Source organism: Balaenoptera musculus, chromosome 15 (genome assembly GCF_009873245.2).
Source record: "Balaenoptera musculus isolate JJ_BM4_2016_0621 chromosome 15, mBalMus1.pri.v3, whole genome shotgun sequence".
Taxonomy (NCBI): domain Eukaryota; kingdom Metazoa; phylum Chordata; class Mammalia; order Artiodactyla; family Balaenopteridae; genus Balaenoptera; species Balaenoptera musculus.
The window spans coordinates 16,252,362-16,277,848 of record NC_045799.1 but is presented as its reverse complement, the minus strand read 5'-3'; the positions used below and the strand labels follow the sequence as shown (position 1 = coordinate 16,277,848).

Below are 25,487 nucleotides of genomic sequence, written 5' to 3'. Positions count from 1 at the left end.
ATGGCACGTTGCAGATGTAGAACGCTACATTTAGAACGCTAAATGTAGAACGTACTACAAATGTAGTACGCTCCACAAGGAACAGATTTTTGTTTGTTTTGTTCATTGATGAATCCCCAGCACCAAGAACAGGGCCTGGCCCACAGCAAGTGCTTAATAAAAATTTGTTGAATGAATAAATGGCAGCCATTATGAGTATTATTATCATAATTATTATTCAGTGATAGGCCTGGCTGAGCTGGAGCAGAGGAAAATAAAGGAGCTTTTTACAGATGTGGAAGCAGGCCGAGACAGGTGAAGGGATTTGCCTGAGGTCACACTGCCAACAAGTCACAGAGTGGGATCTGCCTCCGTGGCCGGGCTCTTCAACTCCACCTCCTCCCATCCTCCCTGCCTGCCTGCCTTCTATAAGCATTCCCTGGGTGCCTACTAAGTGCAGGCATCTGACAACATAACAGGGATATAAAGAAACTTAAAATCAGAGTTCTGGCCATAAGGCGCTTATAGACCAGTAGAGAAAACCTATAGGAAAATAATCTAGTTGGGAAAGTTCAGGCTTTTTAAAATGGGAAACCCAGAAGAAGAACAGACATGGTAAACTTGCCTGCAGAGAAGATCTCTGAGTTACAGCCTGAAGCAAAGTAGGGATGGAGAAATCAAACCTGACACTAAACATGTACTGGAGATGGCCCAGGCAAGCTCTTGACAGGACACTGGTAGCTTGAGATCAGCCACTGTGGCAGCATCTACACCATGGAAATTGGCAAACTCAAGGAAGCAGGGGTCTCCATCTCCACCCGCCACCCACCAGACCCTCCAAGAGCTGTTTAATCAGCACATTACTTCACAGAATAGACATGAGCTAGAAAAAAAGCTAACTGTCTCAGCAGATTCAGATCCTTATGTTTTACCTCCTACCTGGGCAATTTCTGTCCCCTCCCCCTTTGAAAAACAGGTTACTAGCTTTTTTGACAAAAAGCACTTGAAGTTTGCCATCTCCGACCTCAGGATCTCCCCTCCCTATTTATCACAGGACAATTCTCGGAGTGGGTCTCAGGCGGCGTCTGTGGAAATCTGCGCTTTGCTCTGTGAAGGAGTTAGGGGAGCTGAAGGGGACCCCTCCACGCTGTGTACAGGCATCCTCTCTTCTTCCTGCATGTAGTCCTGGGAAAATGACAAAGTCTTATTTTAAATTTTGAGGCTGTGGGCTTATTTCCATGTCTGTGTGAGCTAGTCAGATGGAGAAGAGAAGAAAGAAGTGAGGAAAGGGTGGTCTGAACAGAGGGAACTGCAGGAGCCAAGGCACAAAAAGGTGTTAAAACACACAGACACACAGACAGACACACACCAAGTGTTTAAGAAGCTGAGAAAAGTTTAGCCTGACAATGTCATGAGTGAATGAAGAATTAGGATGGAGGCAAATGATAAAGAGCCTCGAATGCCACATTCACTAAACATTGCTGAGACTAGATAGCAGTTCACCAAACCCCTTTCCTCTGCTTCCTGGGCACACACCTGGACAGTTTCCCAGTCTCCTTTGCAGGAAGGTATGGCCATGTGACTAGATTCTGGCCAATGGAATGTAAGAAGACATGATGCGCCCTACTTCCTGGCCAATGGAATGTAGGAAGACATGATGCGCCCTACTTCCTGGCCAATAAGAACCTTCCACTAAGAACCTTCCACTGCCTCTTTGCAGGTGTTTTTCCTTTTCATTGGCTTGATGCAGAGAGCACTATGATCTTGGAAGCCATATGTTGAAGATGGCAGAGCCACAGGATGGAAGGAGCCTGGGTCTCTGAATCATTGCTTGGAGGAGAGCTGCCCACTGAGAAGGGTACCCATTTTGGATTTTACATGCGTGAGAAATAAACTTGTGCCTGATCTGTTCTGTGTCTGTGTGTTTAAATGAAGGGATGGAAGAGGAAGAGGAGAGTAGCGAGGGTACTCCTGTGCTCCTCCTCTCCAGTCTGGGGGACTCCTGTTCCAGTGTTCCACCAGCAAGCTTCAGCCCTGAGGTAAACCGTCTGCCACAGGAGGCGAGAGTGAGAGCAGGACATCTGCTTTCCTTGGACAAGACTGAGGAAGGCACTGTTAGTCTGAATGTCCATCCCTCTTTCATAAGAGCCCCTCAGGCCCATTAATGAATCAGTCACTGCCGAGCATTTAGTGAGTGCCTACTGTGTATAAGGTCTAAGCTTGGGCTCCTCCCATCCAGAACTCGAGAGTCTAGTTGCCCTTCTAAAGACTGGCTTTCCCTCCCTTTCAGGCTCTGAAAAGAGGGAGAGGAGAAATCTGTCCTTCAGGCCAATGACTCAAAAGCTTACTACTGACAGGACCAAAAATGATAGGTGGTACCAGGACATTCATCAGATAACATTGTTCGTTTAAGATTCAAAGTCAACCATCCTGATTTCTTCAATGAGAAAGTCTCATTTAATGTTTATATACCTTTAATGAGTCTTATATTCCATTTTTTTAACAGAGAGAGAGCAGAGCAGCAAGTAGCCTTGAGCTGAGCTTTTAGTAGGCAACCGCACTGGGGATGGTTTAATGATGTTTTGCTTCACTGTATTTTTCTCTTTTTCTTGTGCGTATGTTGTTCTGGTTTTCTTTTGGTATTGTCTGGTTGTGTTTTTGTTTTTTCCACTAACCTCTCTTTATGTAACACTGCATTTCTATCTATGGTAATGACCTAAAGACGCGTTATAAAAATAAATTTAGGGGCTTCCCTGGTGGCGCAGTGGTTGAGAATCTGCCTGCCAATGCAGGGGACATGGGTTCGAGCCCTGGTCTGGGAAGATCCCACATGCCACGGAGCAACGAGGCCCGTGAGCCACAATTACTGAGCCTGCGCGTCTGGAGCCTGTGTTCCGCAACAAGAGAGGCCGCAATAATGAGAGGCCCGCGCACCGTGATGAAGAGTGGCCCCCACTTGCCGCAACTAGAGAAAACCCTCACACAGAAACGAAGACCCAACACAGCCATAAATAAATAAATAAATAAATAAGTTTAAAAAAATAATAATAAATAAAAATAAATAAATAAATTTAGGGAATTCCCTGGTGGTCCAGTGGTTAAGACTCGGCACTTTCACTGCTGTGGGCCCAGGTTCAATCCCTGGTCAGGGAACTAAGATCCTGCAAGCCGCAAGGTGCAGCCAATAAATCAATCAATCAATCAATCAATAAATAAATAAATTTAGGCTTAAGAAAGTTAAGGTTTTTTTAAATAGTAAGGAAATAATAATCCAGAGGGTACATGGCTATGGCACAGCTCGGGAAGGTACATCAGTGACTGGCATTTGGGAAACGCTGCCTTACCCCACGTGGTCACGCATCTGTGCCTTTGCCCATGCTGGTCCCTCTGCCTGCTCTTCCGTGCTGACCGCACTAGGCTGCCGTGGCCTTGGTCCGGGCTGAAGTCATCTCCCAAAGAAGCCGTGGTAACAATGTGCACGTGGCTGGGGTGTGGGAAAGGCCAAGCAAAAAGCCAATTCTGGGTCGCTGTTCTTCCCCAAAACAAGGCAAGGACGGTTCAGTGTCCCAGGACACGGAGACCAACAGAGGGCAGGGACTTGCCCAGGATCGTTCAGCACGTCGGGGCAGGGGCCTTCTCACCCTCCTACCATGTGGATGGGAAGATAAGAAGGGACAACCACTACAGAGAAACTTTGACCACTAATTGCACTTGGGGGAATTTATTCTAGAGATCTACTGATCCATGGGTGAAATAATGAACATACAGCTTTATCTCACATGGCAAAATTCTGGAAACTACCTAAACAATCATGTGCAACAACAGGGGCCTGATTAAATGAATGATGATTCAGCTATATAATGGAATACTATGTGGGAGTTAAAACGGATAAAGTTCTTTATTTGGAAAGATCTGGAAAGCTCTCTGATATATACACACAGCAAAGAGAAAAAAGCAAGGTTCAGGTGAATATGTATAATACGCTGCCTTTTGTGGCAGAAAGAGGAAAACAGGAATCTCTGCATTTGCTTATATTAGGTGGAACCATGTGAAATTGCTGTTTTGTAGGTCAAATATAAGTTTCACCTCTGATCTTCTTCTGTGAGAAGATATAAGCCCAGTGCTTAAGACAGGTTCTGTGACCTGCAGCTGAACACGTTTCTAACCCACACAGTGCCCGAGGGCAGAACTGGGACCAACGAATCAAGCGACAGAGAAGCAGAGCATTCTCCTCGTTTGAGCAAATCTGAAAGCCAAAGCTGTCCAAAGCTGGCCTGGACTGGCTCAAGAGGTGGTGAGTTTCTTACACCTGGAGACACAGAAGCAGTGACCGAAGGGCCGTTCGGCAAGGACGATGGGAAAGGCGTTCTGACCTTGGCCGGCGCTGAACCAAATGGCCTTGCATACTTTTATCATACCCACTTTGAGAGGTGAGGAAAGGGCCCCAGGATGTGTGCCCAGTTATGTACGGGCAAGGTTGATGCCCTACAGTGACCTGCAAGGCCCCACCAAGGCAGGGTCTACAACACTTTCAACAAGGAGGGAAACGGTCTACCTCTGTGCCGTCCGACACGGTAGCCACGAGGCCCTTGTCATGTGGCTACTGTGACTGAAGAAGAGCACTTTTAATTTATTTAATTTCACTTCATTTCCATTTAAATTGCCACATGTGTTGGGACTTCCCTGGTGGCGCAGTGGATAAGACTCTGCGCTCCCAATGCAGGGGGCCCGGGTTCGATCCATGGTCAGGGAACTAGATCCCACACGCATGTTGCAACTAAGAGTTCACATGCCGCAACTAAGGAGCCCACGTGCCGCAACTAAGGAGCTGGTGAGCCGCAACTAAGTTACCCGCCTGCCACAACTAAGACCCCGCACGACCAAATAAATAATTAAATATTTTTTAAAAAATAATAAAAAAATAAAAAAATAAATTGCCACATGTAGCTAGTGGCTCCCACATTGGCAGTGACCTGTCCCCTTCCCACCCCTGCACTCTCTCCAGACTCTTATACTATTGTCTTCTCTCAGTCCACGTCAGCCACGCTGGTCTCCTTGCTGCTTCTAGAACATTCCAGGCACATGCCAACCTTGGAGGTTTTTCCTGACTCTGCCCTCTACTGGGCTGCTCTTCCCCCAGGTACCCGGTTGGCTAACTGGTTCAAATCCTTCATGTCACATATTTAGAAAGGCAACTTGCCCCCTCCCATGTGCTCTAAAATTTATTTATTATGTCTGCTGTGCTGTCTCCCCAGCTAGAATGTAAACTCCATGAAGGCCAGGATCTTGAAGTTTTCCTCCCTAAGTACCTAGAACACTCCCTGGCACATAGTAAGTGCTCAATACATATTTGTTGAATGTGATTGAACGCTTAACTGAGTCAGATGGAGGGTGCCTTCCCTTACGAGACGTTGGAAACCTAACATCAGTCATTCAGCAATGCTTCCTGAGCCCCACATACGTGCTGGGTGCCGTGCTGGGTGCTGCCACCTGGCAGTGAACGCAGCCAACAGGGTCGCCGTCCTCTGGGAGTATACAAAGTAGTCGGGAAGACAGAATGAGTAGGGACAATTGTCGGGGTGGCAGGTGAGCCCGGGGCACACAGGAAACACGTAACCGGGAACCCAGACTAGGAAAGAGCTCAGAGCTTCCCTGAGGAAGAAACATTTGAGCCGGGTGAGGCCTGATAAACGAGGTGCTAGCAAGATCAAGAGTAAGGGAAAAGCATTTTAGGCACATGGAATAGCACGTGCAAAGGACGATGGGCAGGAAAGAGAATGGCCCTTTGGAGGAACTGAGGCTGGAGGTGAGTGATGGGGAGACTGGTGTGAGATGGAGCTGTTGTGGTAAGCTTGAGCCAGACAGGAAGGGTCTTGGGGGCCAAAGCAGGGGAATCTGAAATTTCTCCTAAGGGCAGACACCCCTGATGCCCACATCACAGCCCCTCAGTCTACCCCCACTTTCACCCATTACTTTGCAGGACAGTTCCACGTACGGGAAGATGCCCCGGTACTGCCAGTGTCCCACCCAAGCTTCCCGAGTTCTACCTGGAGCCTGCTCTCAGTGCTGCAGGACGCCCCTTCACCCCGACCCCAAGCGCAAGCACACCCGGAAGTGCAGTGGATTTATGCCCCTGGGGGAAATCTTCAATGAATAGGGGACTGGAGCCAGTGGATAATGCTTTGCCCACCTACCACCCCTGCCCCTGCCCCATCCTCCAGGTGCACTATCTCAGGGGTGTTCTGTACCGAGGTCCCAGCCCAGCCCAGTCCCTGTGCCTGCCACAATGCCTCGATAACACACATTTATATTGGCTTTTCCTTCTTCCCTGTCTCACTCTACCCATCCACTTCCTCTCACCTCCTCCTTCCTGGCGTCACTTCCCAAATCAACTTCCTGCACCCAAATCCTTATCTCAGGCTCTGCTTTCAGGGGAAACCAAACTGAAGACACCATGAAGGTTTTGCTTACTAGAGTGGCGTGGTCAGGCTTAGCATTTTAAAATCTCACTCCAGCTGTTGCGTGGAGAGTTTAGGGCAGAAAGAGCTGATAAGGGGTCCTTACAGTGGGGAGGTGAGAGGGGCTGGTGGCCAGCTCTGGGCTGGAGAGAAGAGGCTGGAGATTCTAAGGGATCCTTGGTTGCCCCTCAAGGCCAGAGGCTCGGCAGCAAAGCGGGGTGATGTAGAGGCTTGGCCCCCGCCAGCCTGTCAGCAAGAACCAGCCTCGCCAATTTCCATCCCGCAATCCCCACCTGGTTCCAGAGACCCATTACAAAGGCGCTATTTTTAGAGAGCTGGGTGTTTACTTGAAGGATTTAAAGACTGGGCTTTATTTTTAACTCCTCTCCCAATGGCAGGGACTCACTGGTGTGGACTTAGGAAGCCAAGTGGAAGTTGGACTGGGCTGTGGAAACCCAGGGGAGTGAAACAGCCTGCACTTGGGGAAGGACGAAGCTTGGAGGAAATGCCTGCTGGCCTCTCTGAGTTCCACCCGCCTGACTGTCCGGGTAAGAGGAATGATGAAAAAACTGGCCTCTCCTTACCTAGCACCGAGACCACGTAAAATCCTCTACACACATCATCTCATTTAGTCCTCATCACAACAGTGAGAAAGGCTGTTACTGTCCCCATTCTACAGACGAGGAAAGTGAGGCTCAGGAAGGGCAAAGGACACGAGGCTGGCAAGAAACAGCGGGATTTGAACTTCAATTTCTCCATCTCCCCATGCTTTCAACCACTCTGCCATACAAAAGGATGGCCAGGCACCAAGGTCAAGGCACGGAATATCAGACTGGCAGGATAGTAACCTGAAATGTTAGAGCTCAAAGACTTTCTCTTCCAACAGTGGTTAAGGGGGTAGAGTCCAGATCAGAGAATTTGAAGCCCTGTTATGTCAGTTATTTGGGGACTTTGGGCTAGTTTCCTCATCTGTGAAATGGGTTAATATAATAGATAGCACCTCCCTCATGAGGATTAAATGAGATGATGCATATAAAGGGAATCAGCACAGAGCCCGGTACCCAGTAGTGAGAACAGGGCCCTGACCTGTGCCCAGCCCCCTAAGTGCTTGATCCTCTCATATGCCCAAGACTGGACCTCTCATGATCCCCATTTTAGAGATGAAGAAATGGAGGAACAGAAAGTTTATGGGGAAGTCACTTGCCCACAAGGCTAGCAAGTGTCCAGGACCAGAACGCAGGCAGCCTGACCCTGAGTCTGAGCCCTCAAGCGCTTACCCTATGGTCCCCACTATTATTCTCACTGTTACTGTTATCCCAACACCCTGTGTCCAGGCCCTTCTGGTGATGACCCCTGAATCCCTGGCACTGCTGGGGCTCAGCTCAGGTGCCACGGTCAGGGCAAAGCACTGGCTTCACATGGTCAGACCTTCCACTGGGACATGGGGAAACCCTGGCATTGGAGGAAAGGGGAATTTTTCTCGCAAAGGTGCAGGCTGTTGGCCTGTCTGTTCTCTGACTGCTGTTTAGGCTGAAATATCAAGCTGGAAAGGTTCGGGATTCAGACTGAAAGCACAGTTTACAGGGGTGGGGGAGACAAAATGCTCCTTTCTACCTCCCAGAGACCTGTCCTCTTCCGGGATGACCTATTAAATGTGACCCCGACACCAACTGAGCTTTCAGAAGAGCCTCCCACATACTGCCCCCGGGCCACGCTCCTCTCTCTGGGTCGCTGTCCCTTTCTAGGCCTCAGTTTCTCCATCTGTAAAATGAGCACATTGGGCCATGTCCTTTGACCAGCTTTTTCTGAGGACTGATGGGAGTGATGCTGTCTTTTCTCTGCTTCTCCCCTCTCCAAGCTCAGAAGGGTTGGCTCCCCCAAAAACACTGCCTCACAGTTTGAATATCTCCCTGCCTCCAGGGACCCAGGCAAGATCTTCTCTCTCCATAGACCACTCAGCTCAGAGGCCAGCCTTAGAGTCACAGCTGCCTCATGTATATCATGAGAATCCAGCTCTGACAACTCAGGAAATTCCATTCATCCCAGTCTTTGGTCTCTGGGAGCAAAGGGATTTTGTCCATCTGGCAATTCTTGAACGAGGGATGTGATGGGGGGCAGGAATCCAGGGCTGGGGGCCTTCCCAACATTTTGAGGCCACCCCCTGGGAGTTTAATCCCCCCTGATGGAACCGCATATTCAAGAATCTCTGGAGGTGAGCCAGAAACAGAACAAGGGAAAACTTTTGCCTCTGTGGGCCTGGGCAGTTGATGGTGATCCCTGGGTTCATGGAACACCTGACTGTCCTCAAACAATTTGGCAAAGATGCAAAAGAATGATGATCATGGTGTTGGTGATGGTGTGGGGAAAACTGCCCTCACACAACTGTACATTGTTGAAGGGGGTTATAAATTTGGTGCAGCCCTTTTGGAGATTAACTGGGGTTCTGCTAATAATTAAAACGCACATTCTTTTTGACTCAGCAATTCCGCTTCTAGGAATTTAATCCATAAAAGTACATCTGTGCAAGCAAGGACAGGCAGAGACATGGGGGCACCCCATCAGGCTAATGACTTGACATGCCTTGCAACAATTATTCTTAAATATCTATTAAACAAATATGGAGGGGCAGTGGGACCTTTGACAGGGGTGATTTGGATTTTTGCTTGTTTGTGTTAATCCACTCAAGAGTACCATAGACCTTGTCAGGGGAGACCACAGAATTTACATTTTGACCATGAATGTCAAGAGTCAGTCCCTTGCAAAGACCTGGGCTAATGGCATTATATTTCCAATGCATTCCGGTGATGCTCAAATATCCCTGATAGGATAAGGCACCTGGCTGAGCCATCCCTTTAACCAGCTCCATGAGCAAGAATATGGTCCAAGGATGTTCACTGCAGCCTCGTTTGTAATTGTAAAAACATGAGATGGTTTCAATCTCCATCAAGAGAGATCTGGCTAAATAAATCATGGTACATCCAAACTGTGGAACATAATGCAGTTGTTAAAAAGATTAAGGCAGTATGTGCATAAGATGAAAAGATCTCAAAACATATTAAGTTTAAAAGCAAGCTGAAGAACATTATGTAGGTAGTCCCAGTTGTAGAAAACAAAAACAAAAAACACAAACCAGAATAGGTAAACGGAAGGATGCTATAAGTGAACTGTTAACAATGGTTACTTCAGAGGTGCAACAGAGGTGGAAGTAGAAAAGGGGTTTTATTACTTTTTATCTTCTATTATTCTGAATTTCCTTAAATTTTAGCAAGTATGTTTTTCTGAACAATGTAAAAAAAGAAAAAGAAAAAAAAGAGGAAAGAGAGAAGTTCACTGTATCTCAAGTGGCAGAAACTGTCCTGGGTAAGATCAGACTCGGGCCAGAATTATAGTTCTATCACTTACTAGCTATGTGACTTGGAGCATGTTTTAACAATCTCTATGTGCCACAGTTAGAGTTAGGTGAGTGAATTTAGCTAAGCATTTAGAACAGTGCCTGCTGCATAGTAAGTTCGAAACTCCTTAACCTGGCATTCAAAGCCGTCCTCACCTGGCGCTAGGCTGCCTTCCAGGCTCATCTCTAATCTCTTTCCCCACCCACACCAGCCCTGCCAATGACTCATGGCTCCCAAAACAAACCACACACATTCCTACCTCTGTGGCTTTACCTGGAATGACCTTTCTCTCCCTCGTCTCCATCTGCAAACTCCTAAGCAGAGTCACCCATCACCTGCAGGGAATCTCCCAGACCACCTCTGGGGCAGTTAGTAACTCTTTGCTCACTTGTCCCTCTAACCCACCACTGACTGTGTCAAATCCCATTCTGTCTTGGCCACTAGGCTGTGAGTCCCCAGAGGATGCTGGCCATGCTGATCCACTGGGTGACCAATGCCCCAGCACAAGCCTGGCCCAGGGCAAGTGCTAATCAATGTTTGTGAAAGAAATCCAGCCAAAGGTCAGGTCACAGTTAAGACCATTCTAGAACCAGATCTCCTGACTCTGGGGTCTCAACTCCCAGTTCTGCCATTACTCAGAGGAATGACCTTGTTTGAGATACTTAACCTGTCTGTGCCTCAGTTTCCTCATCTGTAAAATGGGAATAATAGTACCTTCCTCATAGAGTTGTTTCGAGGATTAAGTGAGTTAATATATGTAAGGTACTTAGAATCTTTCTGGCTCCTAGAAATAAGGACTACATGGATTGTTGTTAAATAAAAATTAAACAGACTCGAACATGGGTAATTACCTAGACCTACCTGGACCTAGCCTAGGGCCAGACCCTCTTCCCCAGGATGGTCTGCACACCCTGTAGGTGCTGGAAATGGGCATTGGCAGATGTGAAGTCACAGCTTGAAATAGCATCAGACCATTCTTCTTGTTGGTCAAGGACAAACCTCAGTCAGGTGCCTACAGGTCTCTCAGACCTGTCAATCTCTTGTCAATGTCTCTTTTTAGCAAAAAGAAAGCAGTCTTCAGGATTAGGATCTTTGGCATTAATAGTTTGACCTCAGACTTAAATAACATCATTCTGCTTTCAGAACTTCCCATGCTATGGGTCTCTCACTTTCAACAGGGAGTCGAAAGTCTTCCTTTTCAATAATTGTACGTATTTTGTAGTAAGCTGATTTAAAGATAGAGATTAAATTGGAAAGCAGAGGTGATACATGGATATAGCAAAAATTGGGACTCTGGCATGCAGAAGATGCAAGTTTGGGAAACATTTGTAGGGACTGTGAGAGAAGACAGAGGCTTCCCTTGGGGTGATATCATTCTCAGGGAGACTCAGATCAGTACAAAATGATTCATCATAACGGGATTCATTGTAACAGCGTGTATCTCCTTGCATGCCTTCAAAGCAAAATCCATTTACATGGGCTATCTCTTTTACTCTCTGCAACAGTACTTTGAAAGAGAATTAACATAATTCCCATTTGACTGAAAGGGAAAGTGAGACACAGGAAGGTGAGGTAACTTGCTTAAGGTCACACAGCTTGTTAAGTAGCTGAACCCAGATTCAAACCTGGGTCAGTTCAATGCCATAACCCAAGCTCTTAGCTACTTACCCAAGAAATTCACCTCCCAGCAACTCACAAAGCCAACTCTAACCCTGCATTCAACTTGGGAATTTCCAGGGTCAATCTGGGTGTGTGTCTGTGTGTGGCGGGTGGGGGGGGGTAGTTTGAAATGGGGGTGGGGAGGTGTTGGAGCAGAGGACAGATCAATTCAGGGGGCCCTGTTTTCAGGGCCACACTGATGCCACCTTGGTCAAAAACCTGAGATGTTCCAAACCTCACACCCTGGGGCAGCTGAGATCTCCTGCAGGCCAGCCCCTGCCTCTGCTGCAGGGGCACATGACAACAATAACAACAAGAATCCTAGACAATGACAACAGAAGCTAACGTTCATTGAGTCCTGCTTCCAGCCCTGTGCTGAGTGCTGCACATACAGTCTCTGATTTAACCCTTGTGAAAACGTTTTGAGGTAGATACCATTATTCTCCTTTTAGACAAGAAAGAATTAAAGTCTGGAGAGAAGATGAAATTTAGCCAGCAAGAGGCAGAGCCAAAGCCCCACTCTGAACCACACCCTGTGCTCCTTCCAGAAGGGAGCCATTTATCAGGGTGTTGTCATGACAACCAGAAAAGTTTAGCCACCTCCCCAAATATCCCAGCTTCCCTCCACAGCCCAGTATCCATGACCTTAAAAGGCATCACAAAAAGCGTTCGTAGTCACAAAATCAGGAACCATGAAGCTAGCTCCCCCTTGATCACTCAGTGACTATGGGTATCTCTTTGTCCTTTTCTGTACCTCAGTTTCCCCACCTGGTCAGTGAAGGAGTTGGACTATTTCCTTAGGGCCCTGAATGGGTGTAGAGCAACACTGTCCAAGAAAAATATAACGTGAGACACATATATAATTTTTTTTTACTTTTCTAGTAGCCACATTCAAAAAATTTAAAAGAAACAAGTGAAATTAATTACAATAATACACTTTCTCTAACCCACTATATCTAAAATATAATCATTTCAACCTGTAATCAATATAAAAAATTATTACTAGGTTACTTTACATTCTTTTCTTACTAAGTCTTTTTTTTTTTGTCTGTGTTGGGTCTTTGTTGCTGCGCACGGGCTTTCTCTAGTTGCGGCACACGGGGACTGCTCTTCATTCTGGTGTGCAGGCTTCTCTTGTTGCGGAGCACGGGCTCTAGGCACGCAGGCTTCAGTAGTTGTGGCATACGGGCTTAGTTGCTCCGCGGCATGTGGGATCTTCCTGGGCCAGGGCTCGAACCCTTGTCCCCTGCATTGGCAGGCAGATTCTTAACCACTGCACCACCAGGGAAGCCCCTCTTACTAAGTCTTTGAAAGCCAGTGTGTGTTTCACATTTGTAGCACATTTCAATTCACATCAGCCACATTTCAAGAGCTCGACACACACATTCAGCTGGTGGCTACCATATTGGACAGCACAGATCTAGAATCATTTTCAATCCATAGCCCATTTTAGGGGATGAGACTTCTCAGCTTTCCCCTTCTCCCTGGGAAAGCTGTCCTGATCCTAGACTTCGAGCTGATAGCTTCCATGTAAGCCCAGGGCAGGGAGTCTGAGGCCACAATAGACAGAAACCCTAGGTCCGCCTGGGCCTTAAGGCTGGTGGGAAGGCTTTCTGTTCTCTGCAGCCCGATTACTCACCAAAGCCCCTGGGAGAGAGACAACCCTGCTTTTCCTCCTAACCCAAAGATTACCTTAATTGGAAATTCAATCTGAGTTTAAAACCGAGTCAGGCAGCTGCCCCCCACATGCCACCAGCCCCGTGGGCATCCAGGATGAGGAATCCAAATCTCCCCTACACTCCCCTCCCAGTAGCACTGCGTGGAGGAAGCTGGCACCACCTTCTCACTCCAGAGACTCAGTGCCCGGCTGTGGGCCTGGCAGCCTTCTTGGAGGCAGCTCAACACCTTCATGTTCAAGGGCACAGCCTTGGCAGGAAGGACAGGGAAAGCAAAGGGGCAGAGAGGGGCAAGAGTTTGCCCCCAGCAGGGGAGAGCTTGGGGAAATCCCTCCTTCTCTCCAAGCTTCCATTTCCTCACTTTTAAAAGCGAACATGTTAAATGATGGCAATGACTGCTTTTACTGCTGGCTGCTCTGTGCCAGGCATTTTACAGGCATTAGCTCATCTACTCCCCCAAAAAACCCTAGGAAGAAACAAGATCCAGGGTTCAGAGTGGTGAGGCAACTTGGGCAAGGTCACATAGCAATTCAGTAGAAGAGCCAGAATTCTAACTCATGGTCTTCCAAATCAAGAGCTTCAGCTCTTACCTCATCTAAGCTCTGCCGTGTCCCAGGGTGGCCCCGGACGGTCCTGGCTTATACCTGTTGTAACTATATACACTTGGCATAATAATTTTAAATGTTCCATTTGGAAGAAGAGACAAATCTTCCGTACAGAAGGATTCCAAATAATGCATGTGGATACTTCCCCCTCCAAAAGGTAGAGCTTAATTCCAGACCCTTCTCCGTCCTGAGTGTGGGCTGAACTTGATGTCTGTGTTCCAAAGATTAAATTAGGGAAAGGGGAAAATGGTAACTTTACAGCAGAGAAAGCTGGCAGACACCACCTTAAAGTCTGGAGTTTAGGTAACAGTGAGGTATGCATGTTGGCTTTGATGAATGTATTATTGTAATGAAAGAAGTTAACATGAGAGGAATCTGGGCGGAGAGTATATGGGAACTCTCTGTACTATCTTTGCAACTTTTCTGTAAATCTAAAATCAGTACAACATAAAAGTGTTATTTTTAAAAAGTGCCCCCTTTTACTCATAAAAGTGTCCAAGTTTGGACAATAAATTATATGATCGCCTGGTCACAAGCCTGGCTCTGCCCCTAACCAAGAAGTCTTAAGAAAATTACCCATACCTCCTTTCTGCCTTAATGCTACTAACTACTCATACGTTCGTGACAATTTAAAGTTTACAAAGTTTAGAGTGGGAAAATGTGCTGGTTAAAGCTTTGGAATCAGAAAGCCAGGGGCTGAAGCCCTGGTTCTCTCACTTGCTTGTCAGGTGGGCTAAAACATACTGTCTTCCTTCTCTGGGCCTCAGTTTCCACATCTGTAAAATGAATTCATCGAAGGACGACAATGACTAGTAATATTTATGAAGTCCTTGCTAGCTGTCCAGCACTGTAGTAGATACTGTGATCTGCTACCCAGTTTCCCCTTCAGGGCCAAGGATTTATTCCTCCCCTCCCCCTGCCCCCAACCCAACTGCTCAGAATGCTGCCTGCTGTCAATCCTGTCCAGGGATTGCCCTTGGCTGAGGAGGGCCATCCAGCCCCAGGTCATGCCCCTTTCTGGAGGTCAGCCTGCAGCCAGTGCAGAGGGTGTAAAGATCCAGCTCCCCCACCTCCACTTGGGATAACTTTGAAGGTCATCTCCACTGCAGGCTGCGCCTTGTGGTCGGGGGATGCATTGTGGAGACTGTACTGCAGCCCAGCATCTCCCTCTGCCCAATCCTGCTGCCTTCCCTTCGGCACGGGTGTTGATCCTGAGAGGGTTCCTGTAAACTTCCTGCACACTCATCTCCATCTCAAAGTTGGCTTCCAAGGGAACTCATGCCATGACAGGGCTGTGAACCACTGGACTTGCACTATGTTTCTTAACTCTCAGACCAACCCCATGTTTATAAATGAGACAACTGAGGTTGATTTAGCCAAGCACATACAACTAGGCAATGGTGGCACCACAGCTGGGGAAACGGAAGTTCAGACGGGCAAACTGATGTGCCCAGGTCTGAGCTAAAAGATGGTAGGGCCAAGATTTGGCCCTCGGTCTGCTTAATCCTGAAGACCACAGGGCGAAAGCCTCCAGCCCAGTTCGTTCTGCCACCAGCAGGACTGCTATAGGCACTGGGACGGGCTAGTACCTCTCACCACTGTCCTGCCGCACGCTCTGCTGTCCCCGCAGCTCAGCCACGTTTGCAAAATGGGGATAATAATAGTACCTACCTCCGCACGATCTTGTAAAGATTAAATGAGTTAATGTATGTAAAGACCTCAGAATGGTGACTGGCTCACAGGAAGCTCTTTATAAGTATTAGGTTAAAAGAAAATCACATAAGCTGCATAAAGTTGCAACTGCGAGATGTTCTAAGAAGACATCCATGCAGCTGAGTGAGAGGTGGCCTGTGATGGGGGGTTGGGCCTCATCAGCTCTCTGTGGGGGTCAGGCTTGACCTGAGCTCTGAAGGAGGAATAGAAACTTAAGGGGGCAGCAAGAGAAAGGAAGAGCAGTCCAGGCAAAGGAACCAGGAGGAACAAAAGCCTTCTGACAGGAAGAACCAGAGAAGGATAATAAAAGGCCAGTGTGACAGGTACAGAGAAAAAAATCCCGGTCCAAGGAAAGGGTGGTAGAAAATGAGGCTGGATAGGAGGGGAGGAACCACCTACTACCTGGCCACTAGCTACCTGGGTGAGTTGGGACAAGTCACCTTATCTCTCAGTGCCTCATTTAGCTCATCTGTAGAATGGAAATAAAATAGTACCAATATTATAAAGCCTTTAAGGAGATTGAATGAGTCAATACTTGTAAACCACTTAAAATAGTGCCATGCACACAGTAGGTGTTATAAATCTTTGAAGGCAACACTGGAACTTTTTCTGAAGTACAATAAAAAGACATAGAGGGGCTTGAATATGGATGAAAGGGTAGGTACTGAATGGATGGAGGGGGGATGGATGCAGGGCTGGCGGATGGGTGGGTGGAGGTGGTTTAGTGAATGGAAGGGTGGATGGATTGTTGAATCTAAGTATGGTTGGGTGATGAAGGCGGTTGGATGGATGCATAATGGATGGACAGTTGGATGACTGGGTAGGTGGTGGGAGTGGATGTTGTTTCAGTGAATGGAAACATGACTGGGTAATGGGGTGACTGGATAAATGGAGGTAACTGGGTGAACGAAGGTGTCTGGGTGAATGGATGCATGGTTGAATAGGATGGCTGGTGATTCAGTGGATGTGAGAAGTTGAGTGGAAGTGGGTGCTGGGGATGAGGGGATGGATGGGTGGTTGAATGGGTGCCTGGGTGGTTGGATGAATGGCTGGTGGATGGATGGGTGGATGACTGCATGGTGGGGTGGGTGTAAAGATGGAAAGTTGAATGGGTGGATGATTGGGTGGATGGGTGGTGGTCTGGGTGGATATTAGAGAGGTTGAGCGGCTGGAGGTGGCAGGATGGATAGAGTTGGGTGAACGGAGGGGTTGGGTGAGTGGATGAATGGCTGGTTGGTTGGATGGGTGACTGGGTGGTTGAATGGGTGGTTGGGTGGATGGATGGGTGTGACTGGGTGGTTGAATGAGTAAGCAGGAAGTTAAGGGGCTGGGTGGGTGGGGTGGATAGGTGGGTAGAGAGATGGTTGTTCACGTTGATATTATAAAGGTTGGATGAATGTAAGGTTTAAGTGAAGGGAGGGGTTGGGTGAATGGGTGGATGGGAGTCACTGAGTGTATGGATGGATGGATGGATGATGGATGGATGTCTGGACAATGGATGGATGGGTGAACAGGTGACATGAGATCCCGAAGCACTTCCAATGAACCCTCTATATAGACTCCTCTATATAGAGTCATGGAGGAGCCCCTGATGGAGAAAGAAGCCGAAACAGGGCCTCCTAGGTTGCCCTGGCCCAGGATTTCTTCCCCGAGTGGGGCACAGCCCATCTGCGCCCACCCCCGGGGTCCTACCTGGAGGCGGCGATCTCGGCCTTCTGGCGCGCGATGGCGGCGGCGCGCTGGGCGCCCTCCACGCTGTGCTCCACCTTCTGGCGGACCTTGCTGCTCTTGAGCGGCAGCACGCGGCGCTTGGTGCCCTTGACCAGCACGTTGTGGCGGTACTTGCCCTCCTCGCGGTGGCCGTCGGGCAGCGTGGTGCAGCCGTAGCCGTGGCGCAGGTTGTCCAGCCACTCGCCCTCGTAGCGGAGGCCGCTGGAGCGCTCGCTCACGCCGAAGCCCGAGCGCTTGTCGTTCTTCCACTCGCCCATGTAGGTCTCTGTGGTGGTGGCGTCGATGTCCGCCTCGAAGGGCGCGGCCTCGTCGGCGCCCTCGGCGCCCTCGCCCAGGCTGGCGGTGGACGCGGCGTCGCTGGCGCCCGAGCTGAGGTCGCTCTTGAGGAAACTGACGCGGCTGCGCTGGCTGCCCAGGGACGCGCGCGACTCGGCGCGGCGCAGCTTCCCCAGCAGCGCGCCCCGCTGGAACAGGCCGCCGCCCTTGGCCGCCCGCGCCGCCGCCGCCTCGGCGTTGGCCAGGAGGCTGAGCGCGAAGCCACCGCGCGGGATGGCGGGCGCGGGCAGCGCGGGGCCGTCGGCGGCCGGCGAGGCGGGCGAGTCCGGGGCCACCGTGCCGTTGCTGTGCTCGCTGCGCAGGGACGAGAGCGACGTGCGCAGCGGCGAGCGCACCACCACGGCCATCCCGTAGGGCACGCTCTGGCGCACGCCGTAGCCGTGGCGCATGCCGTTGGTGAACTGGCCTTGGTACGTCCCTGCGGGCGAGGAGAGGGCGGTCAGTGGGGCGGCCCGACGGGGCCCCCGGGGGCGCCGAGGCGGGCGCAGGCCAGGCCGTTGCGAGGCAGGGAGGGCGGAGTGACCAAAGCCGGTGAGGCTCTGAGTGTGTGAGGTTGCGTGAGTGAGTGTGGGAGAACAAAGGTGTGCAAGCCAGAAGTCTGCGTGGCGGTGTGAATATTTCCGTCGGTGGGAACGTGGCAAGGCCACGAGCGTGCAAGATGGAGTGAGGTGGTGTGACGCCGAGTGTCAGTGTGTGAAGTTGTGCGGGAAGGCGGGGCCCCGGGAGTGCGTGCCAGGACACGAGCGGACAGGCCGGAAGGAGTTTGCATGACCGGTGTGAATATTTCTGTTGGTGGGAATGCGCCAGGATCTTTACTGTGCGAAATCGGGTGAGGTTGAGTGAGGCCGTCTTAAGTGTGAGGTTGTGGGCACAGATGAGGCTGTGTGAGTGTGCACAGATTTGGAATCACACAGAGCAAATGAATGTGCCAGAGCGCGAGTGGTATGACAGAGAGTTTGTGCGGTAGCGTGAATATTGCATTTGTGAGTGTGCGTGTAGAAGCTTGAGTGTGCAAGGCAGTGTGTGCACAGAGGTGCACCGAGATCACGTGAGCATGGGACATATATAAGGTTATGAGAGCATTTGAGGTCTTAAGTATGCAGGAAAGGCAAAGTTGAGTGAGGGTGCAAGACTGCTAGAGTATCAAAGAGTGCAAACTTGTGAGCAGGCAAGGCTCTGTCGGTATGTGAGGTTAAATGCGTGTGCATCGTTATCCTAGTGTGCAAGGTGACGTTAAAGTCCAAGGTCATGAATGGATAAGACGGTGAGTTTGCATAGCGGTGTGAATGTTGGAGGGCACAGGCGAGTGTGTATTTGTGCAAGGCCATGGGTAGAGAAGACTGTTAGGAGTGTGCCTATCGGTGTCCTTTGACTCTGTGAGCTCATGAGTGTATGATGCAGTGTGTACACACTGGAGTGAGTGCCCAGTGGAGGTGACATTATTGGTATGTGTGAGGTCTGAGTACACAAGGCCATCTGAGTGTTAAAGCCCAAAGTAATCTGAGACACTCGAGGCTGAGTGAGTGTGTGAAGTTGTGCGCATTAATGAAACTGAGACCGTGTAAGACGACGTGTACGCAAGATGGCGTGTACAGGGAGCTGGTAACAAGAAGGCCTTGCGTGTCTGTGAGTGTGAATACCTCATCTCCTGGGAAATAGAATCTGTGCATGTGGCCACGATGTGAATAGAGAGGCAGCACAGAGTAATGGTTAGGAGCACAGACTGCGGAGCCAGGCTGCTGGGTCCGAACCCTGCCTCTGCCCTTGCTAGCTGTGTGACCTTGGGCAAGTGACTTAACCTCTCTGAGGCTCAGCTTTCTCACCCGTCAAACAGGTAACAATTGCCTCTTACCTCATAGGGTTGTTGGAGGTTTAAATGAGTTAATATTGCTGAAAAACTAAGAAAGAAAAGATATGTGTGATGTTGTGATTTTACAAAGTTATGCTAGTGTGTGAGGTCACCTGAGTTGTATGAACAAGCTGATAAAAAGGTGACAAAATATCTTCGTATTCCACCCCCATCCTAACAGGCTGTGCTCCCCGGGGCTCCGTCCAAAACCTCCTCCCCATCCTCCCTGGGTGATTGCATCATCTGGTGTTTTTATAACTGCCATCTGTGTCCTGCAGATTCTCCCGAATATATCCCCAACTTCTTCCCCTCTGCAGCTCCACATGTTGCCTTGGAGATGGATTCCCCCAGATGTTACACAGCATCTCCAACTCAACACCTCCCCTCACCCACACACACAGCTGTTCTACCTTCTTGGTCTTTCTCTCTGCAGCAGCACCACTGAAAGCTATCTCTCTGCCTTCATCTTTGTGCCTTTTGTATGTAGAACAGTGCGTGACACATGTTCACTGAAGTGGGGGGGAAATTCAGAGCCGTTGTTTTAAATACAAGCTGATGTGCTGCCCTGGTTAACCAAAAAAACCAAATGGCTTGCCAACAGATACCCAGGATGGCTGGCAAGGGACTCTTAAGGTCAACCCAACAGGCATGTTCCCATTCGGACGTTTGCATTGGCTGTTCCCTCTGCCAGGAACTCTTTTCCTCCCTATATCCTTCAAGTCTTTGCTCACTGAGGACTACCTGACCACCCTATTTAAAACTACAATCTGCCTGTGTCCCCACAAGCACCAAGATATCCGTGATCTACTTTTATTTTTTTTTTCTATAGCATTTATCACCTTCTGACATACCATATGACTTATTTATTTATATTTATTGCTTTATTGCTTTTCCTCCCCTGCTAGAATGGAAGCCTTGTGGGTGCAGGGATCTTTCCTGTTTTCTGTTCTGATGTATCCCCAGCACCTGGGACAGTGCCTGGCACATAGAGGTGCTCCAGAAATATTTGCTGATTGATTGGCTTGAACCTGTCCAGAAACGCCATCTCACTGTGTGACCTTGGGTGACTCTCTTCCTTTCTTACAGGCTCGATTGCCCCATCAGTCAATGACATGTTGGTGATGAGACTCTAAGGTTTGGCCTCACTTTGAGATGCTGGGCTTCTAGGAATCGGGGCACCGCGACTCTGGAGGCTAAGGATAGTGAGTCCCCATGACTCCACGCGGCCCGGCCCCTCCCAGCACAGACTGCTCCAGCTCAGGGTCCCACGCCTACCCCGCCCCAGCCCTTTGTGTGTGAAGAGACCCCATCAAGGATCACGTACAGTGCGGGGGGCGGGGGTTCACTTACATCTCTCAGCAATCCTGTGAGGTGGGTCTCATGCAGATGCTCATTTACAGGAGAGGAAGTTGGTGATCTGAGAAGTTACTAGACTTGACCAAGGAAGCAGGATCAAAACCCAAGTCTATCTGATGCCCAAAGCTCATGCTCTGAGCCCACAGTTCTCAATCCTGGCTGCATGTGAGAAGCTAAATATAAAATACAGATCCCCGGGCCTTGCCACCTGAAATTCTGCTTTAATTTGTTGGGGAGGGTGTCTGGTGCTTCTGGCCCCTCAGTACGGCAGGCAGGAACAGCCAGGGGTGAGAGGACAGCAGGGCTCACCTACCTTCAATGACCAGCCACGAAAAACCAATGATCAGAGAATATCAACTATAAAAGGGCCAAAGAGAAACGGAGAGAGACAGAGAGAGATGAGAGCGTTGGGCATGACCTCGCAAAGGAAGATGCAAATATGCTCTCCATTTCTTAGGTGGATTGATGTTCAGAGAGGTTATGTGACTTGCCCAAAGTCACACAGTGAGGAAGAAGCAGAACTGGGATTTGAACTGAGGTCTGACTCAAGCTGGGGAAGTGGGATTATGTGGCAAGTGTAGAGAATAAAGAAATGAGAGTGTGGTACAAAGGATGAAAATGTGAGGAGACAGATAGAAAACTATTATGCTCCATTTTCCAAGCTCATCCACATGGGGCCACATTGTGTGGGAAGCAGGAGGACAGAAAGAAACACAGAGAGAGAGACAAACTGGTTTCAAGCACCATCTAAGCTGGGGAACCTTGACCAAGCTACTTCTTCTGATTCTCAATTTCCTTACCTGGAAAGTAGAAAAATAATACCTGTTTTCCGGCTTCTTTGGGAGACAACAAAAGATGGAAGCAACCCAAATGTCCATTAACTGGAAAATGGATAAACAAACTGCACTCAACCGCACAATGGAATACTAGTCCGCAATAAAAAGTAGCATGTTACTGAAACACACACCAACATGGATGGATCTCAAAAACATGCCAAGGGAATGAAGCCGGAGACAAATCATATGATTCCAATGACATGAAAGCCTGGAAAAAACTAAACTATGGTGATAGAAAGCAGATCTGTGGTTACCAGAGGGGTAAGGGGGATCCACTGTGCAGGGGCACAAGGGAACTTTCTGAGTTGATGGAAATGTTCTGTATCTTGACTATGCTGGTGGTTACACAGATGTAGATGTTTGTCAAGACTGTGCACCTCGGGGGGGTGGTGGTGGTGGTGTGATGAATTGGGCAATTGGGATTGACATGTATACACTGATGTGTATAAAATTGATGACTAATAAGAACCTGCTGTATAAAAAAATAAATAAAATTCAAAAATTCAAAAAAAAAAGACTGCACTTAAAATGTGTTTTATTGCATGGAAATTATCCTTCAATAAAGTTGATTTGATAAATGAATAATTTATAAATAAATTTTTAAGGAAAAAAAAAAAACCCCTACCCAGTACAGTGTCCTGCAAGTATCCATCAGGAAATCCTGTCCACTCTACTTTCCAAGTGAATCTAGAATCTCGCCACGTCTCACCACCCCCATTGCTGCTAGATGGTAGCCCGAGCCACCATTATCTCCCTAACACACCTATCAGAGGGGATTCTGTTCAAATATAATAAGCCAGATCACGACGCTGCTCTGCTCCTTCTTACTCAGAGAAAAAGCTGAAGTCCTTAGTGACCCACAAAGCCCTACCTGATCTCATCCCCATCACTCCTCCATCCTCACCTCCTCCCATTCTCCCCTTTCCCTCACTTCACTCTAGCCACAGAGGCCTCCTTGCTGTTCTTCCCGCACACTAGCCATGGTCCTGCCTCAGGGCCTTTGCATTTACTGTCTGCTCTGCCTAGAATGTTCTTCCTCCAGATATCTGCATGGCTCACTCCCTCACCATCTTCAAGCCTTTACTCAAATGTCATCTCACTGAAGACTCCCTCACCACCCTATTTAAAATTATAACCCCCACCCAAGGTTTTTTTTTTTTATCTCCCTTCTTTGCTTTTTTTTCCCTTCATAGCATATCTAATATTACATATATTTTGCTTTTTCTTTTGTTTATTAACCATCTCCCCTACTGGAATGTAAGTTCCATAAAGGCAGGGATTCCATTCTTTTTTGCTCACTGTTGTATCCTTAGTACCTAGAACAGTATCAAATAGGTACTCAATAAATATTTGTTGAATGAGTGAGTGAGTGAATAGCATGCACTTTCCAACTATTTTCTCTTCTTTCTGCTCTATCCATCTGAAAACAGATCTGCGAAAATGACCAGAGAGATATTTAATAGTTCCTATAAGACTCACCGAAGATGACACAGCTAATAAATGCACAGAGTCAAAACTCATACCCATGTCTGGCTGTGCTCCTGCCAGGAGTCTCAGAAGAAAGAAGAAAATATATATATATCAAAGGGGGAAGTGAGCAAGAACAGAGCAGAGAAGATGGTAAACCAGAGGAAAGAAAGAAGACATCTAATCTCTAGATTGGACAAGTTTGTGAAATTAAATCAACCATTCTACCTTTGGCTTAAATTCGGTGTGAGATGGGCTGACGTGGCCACTTTAAGCCCAGGAAAAACTGAGATTGCAACAGGAGAAGGGCTCTTGGCCTCCAGCTGGGGAGGAAATGGCCAGGCTATATTAGGAAACTTACAAGCAAGTGGCAAGAGGCACAAACACCCAGGGGAGGCTGGGAGTGATGGGGCCCTGGGAAGGGGGAAGAGCCAAGTGCTGGACCCATCCCCTGCCTGACTCTCTAAGGCAGGACAGTTCTCTCTGGGGACAGGAAGAACGCATCCAAAGAGGGAGAGGAGGACCCACCCACAGCCGTCTGGCTGAGAGGAGCCTCTATGTAAGGAAGTGCTTCCTAATACCCTTGGGGATGATCCCCTCACTGGGACTTGCAGACATTGCAGGGCTTCCCACTGCCCGCAGGGTAAGGACCAAGATTCTCAGCAGCCTACAAGGCCCGAAGTGGGCTGCCCCTGCCCACCTTTCCTGACTCTTTTCGAACGGCTCTCCAGTCACACTCGTGCTCTCCCTGCAATTCCCCTTCAGGTTTAGTATAGAATAACCTGGGTTTTAACCTTAACTCTGACACTGGATAGTTCTAAAACATGCATAAGTTATTGAAACCCTGTAAGCCTCAGTTGTCCTATAACATGGAGGTAATGATACCTATTTTATATGGTTTTTCATTCATTCCTTTGAATCAGCAAGTATTTGCAGTGCACACTGCATTCACTGGGCTAGGTGCTGGGGATGCAGTGCAAATAAATAGACGTGGTCCCTGCCCTCAAGGGGCTTGGAGTCTAGTGCCAGCAATAGACTGGATTTAATCAATCATCAGAAATAAACGTTAAGCAGCCCCAGCAGTGTGGTCCAGAGAGATGACGATCCAGGTCTTGGTTGGCAGTGGAGTGGGGAGGGTTGGTTGACCAAAGATTAAGTGAACTCTATGTGAGGCAGCTAGCACACAGCAAGTGCTCAATAAAGGCTAGTTTTTTGGCAGGTCAGGGTCTTTGCTCAGAAAAGCTGGCAAAGGATTAACTGAGATTAACTGGGAAGATGAAGAGGAGCCAGGGAGGACAGAGAGAACTCAGAGGGAGAAAATGAGACCAGCTCTGGTTTTCTGCCTAGGTGTGTGTGCTGGTAAGAAAGCGGGCTTGTGGCCTGGAATGCCCAGCTTTCGCTGGTTTGGGGACACCCCTGAGTCAGGCCGCAGAACTTCTGTCCTTGAGAAGAAGAACATTTGGGGGTCTGCTCATCAGTGAGACCTGCCTCTACACCCTCTAAACACACAGGATGGAGGAGTTTCTGGAAGCCACATCTATAGTTTAAGATCCACTCCCCAGGGCCAGAGATTATGACTTAGTTGATGTGGATACTGGAAATCATCTCAGATGATTCTAATATGCATCCTGTAAAAGTTTTCCACTGACCTCCAGTTAGCCAACATGCTCTGTTCCTCTGTTGTAAAACCTGCTAACTGATGCCCTTAGCACCCTGATGTGCCTGGCCAGCAGTCTATGCTCTAGCAAATCCACGCCTCGTTCCCACATGCGGAACTGTGTGTTTATTTAAGACTGTTCCTAAACCTGTTTACCTCCATTGTACTCGTTATTGAAATTTTGTTATTTATTAATATTTGTTCTCTAAACCAATGGACTATGAGTGTACAGAAAAAGAGTCTTACTTCTCCAAAAACAAGCTGAATGTTTTTGGATGTTCACAGGGAGACAGTTCCTTAAAAATCCCTCTCAAATTTGGTATGAATGGGATAACTATAAAAGGTTGGAACAAAATTATAAAAATCTAGACGTTTTCTACACTCGGACTACTTTGCAGTGTCCTTAATTTCTTGCTTCATTTTAAAGAAACCAACAGAAACTGGAAATTATAGATGATACGTTACAGGAATGGAAGACAGACAATGAGAAACTCCACTGCCATCAAAAAAAAGTCTTGGGGCTTCCCTGGTGGCGCAGTGGTTGAGAATCTGCCTGCCAGTGCAGGGGACATGGGTTCGAGCCCTGGTCTGGGACGATCCCACATGCCGCGGAGCAACTAGGCCCGTGAGCCACAATTGCTGAGCTTCCGCGTCTGGAGCCTGTGCTCCGCAACAAGAGAGGCCACGACAGTGAGAGGCCCGCGCACCGTGATGAAGAGTGGCCCCCGCTTGCCGCAGCTGGAGAAAGCCCTCGCACAGAAACGAGGACCCAA

The 25,487-nt window shown here is 48.5% G+C and overlaps 1 protein-coding gene and 1 non-coding gene across 2 annotated transcripts in view; one reads left to right on the top strand and one right to left on the bottom strand.

Annotated features, from left to right (window-relative positions):
* JPH2 (junctophilin 2) overlaps window positions 1–25,487 on the bottom strand; it is a 62,566-nt gene that overhangs the window by 19,912 nt on the left and 17,167 nt on the right. Inside the window, exon 2 of the mRNA XM_036827382.1 lies at window positions 17,175–17,967. Coding sequence (XP_036683277.1) covers window positions 17,175–17,967 — 793 coding nt within the window. The remainder of the gene's footprint in view (window positions 1–17,174; window positions 17,968–25,487) is intronic.
* On the top strand, window positions 3,060–3,132 carry TRNAE-UUC. Its single transcript has one exon. It is a non-coding gene; the product is annotated as a tRNA-Glu (tRNA).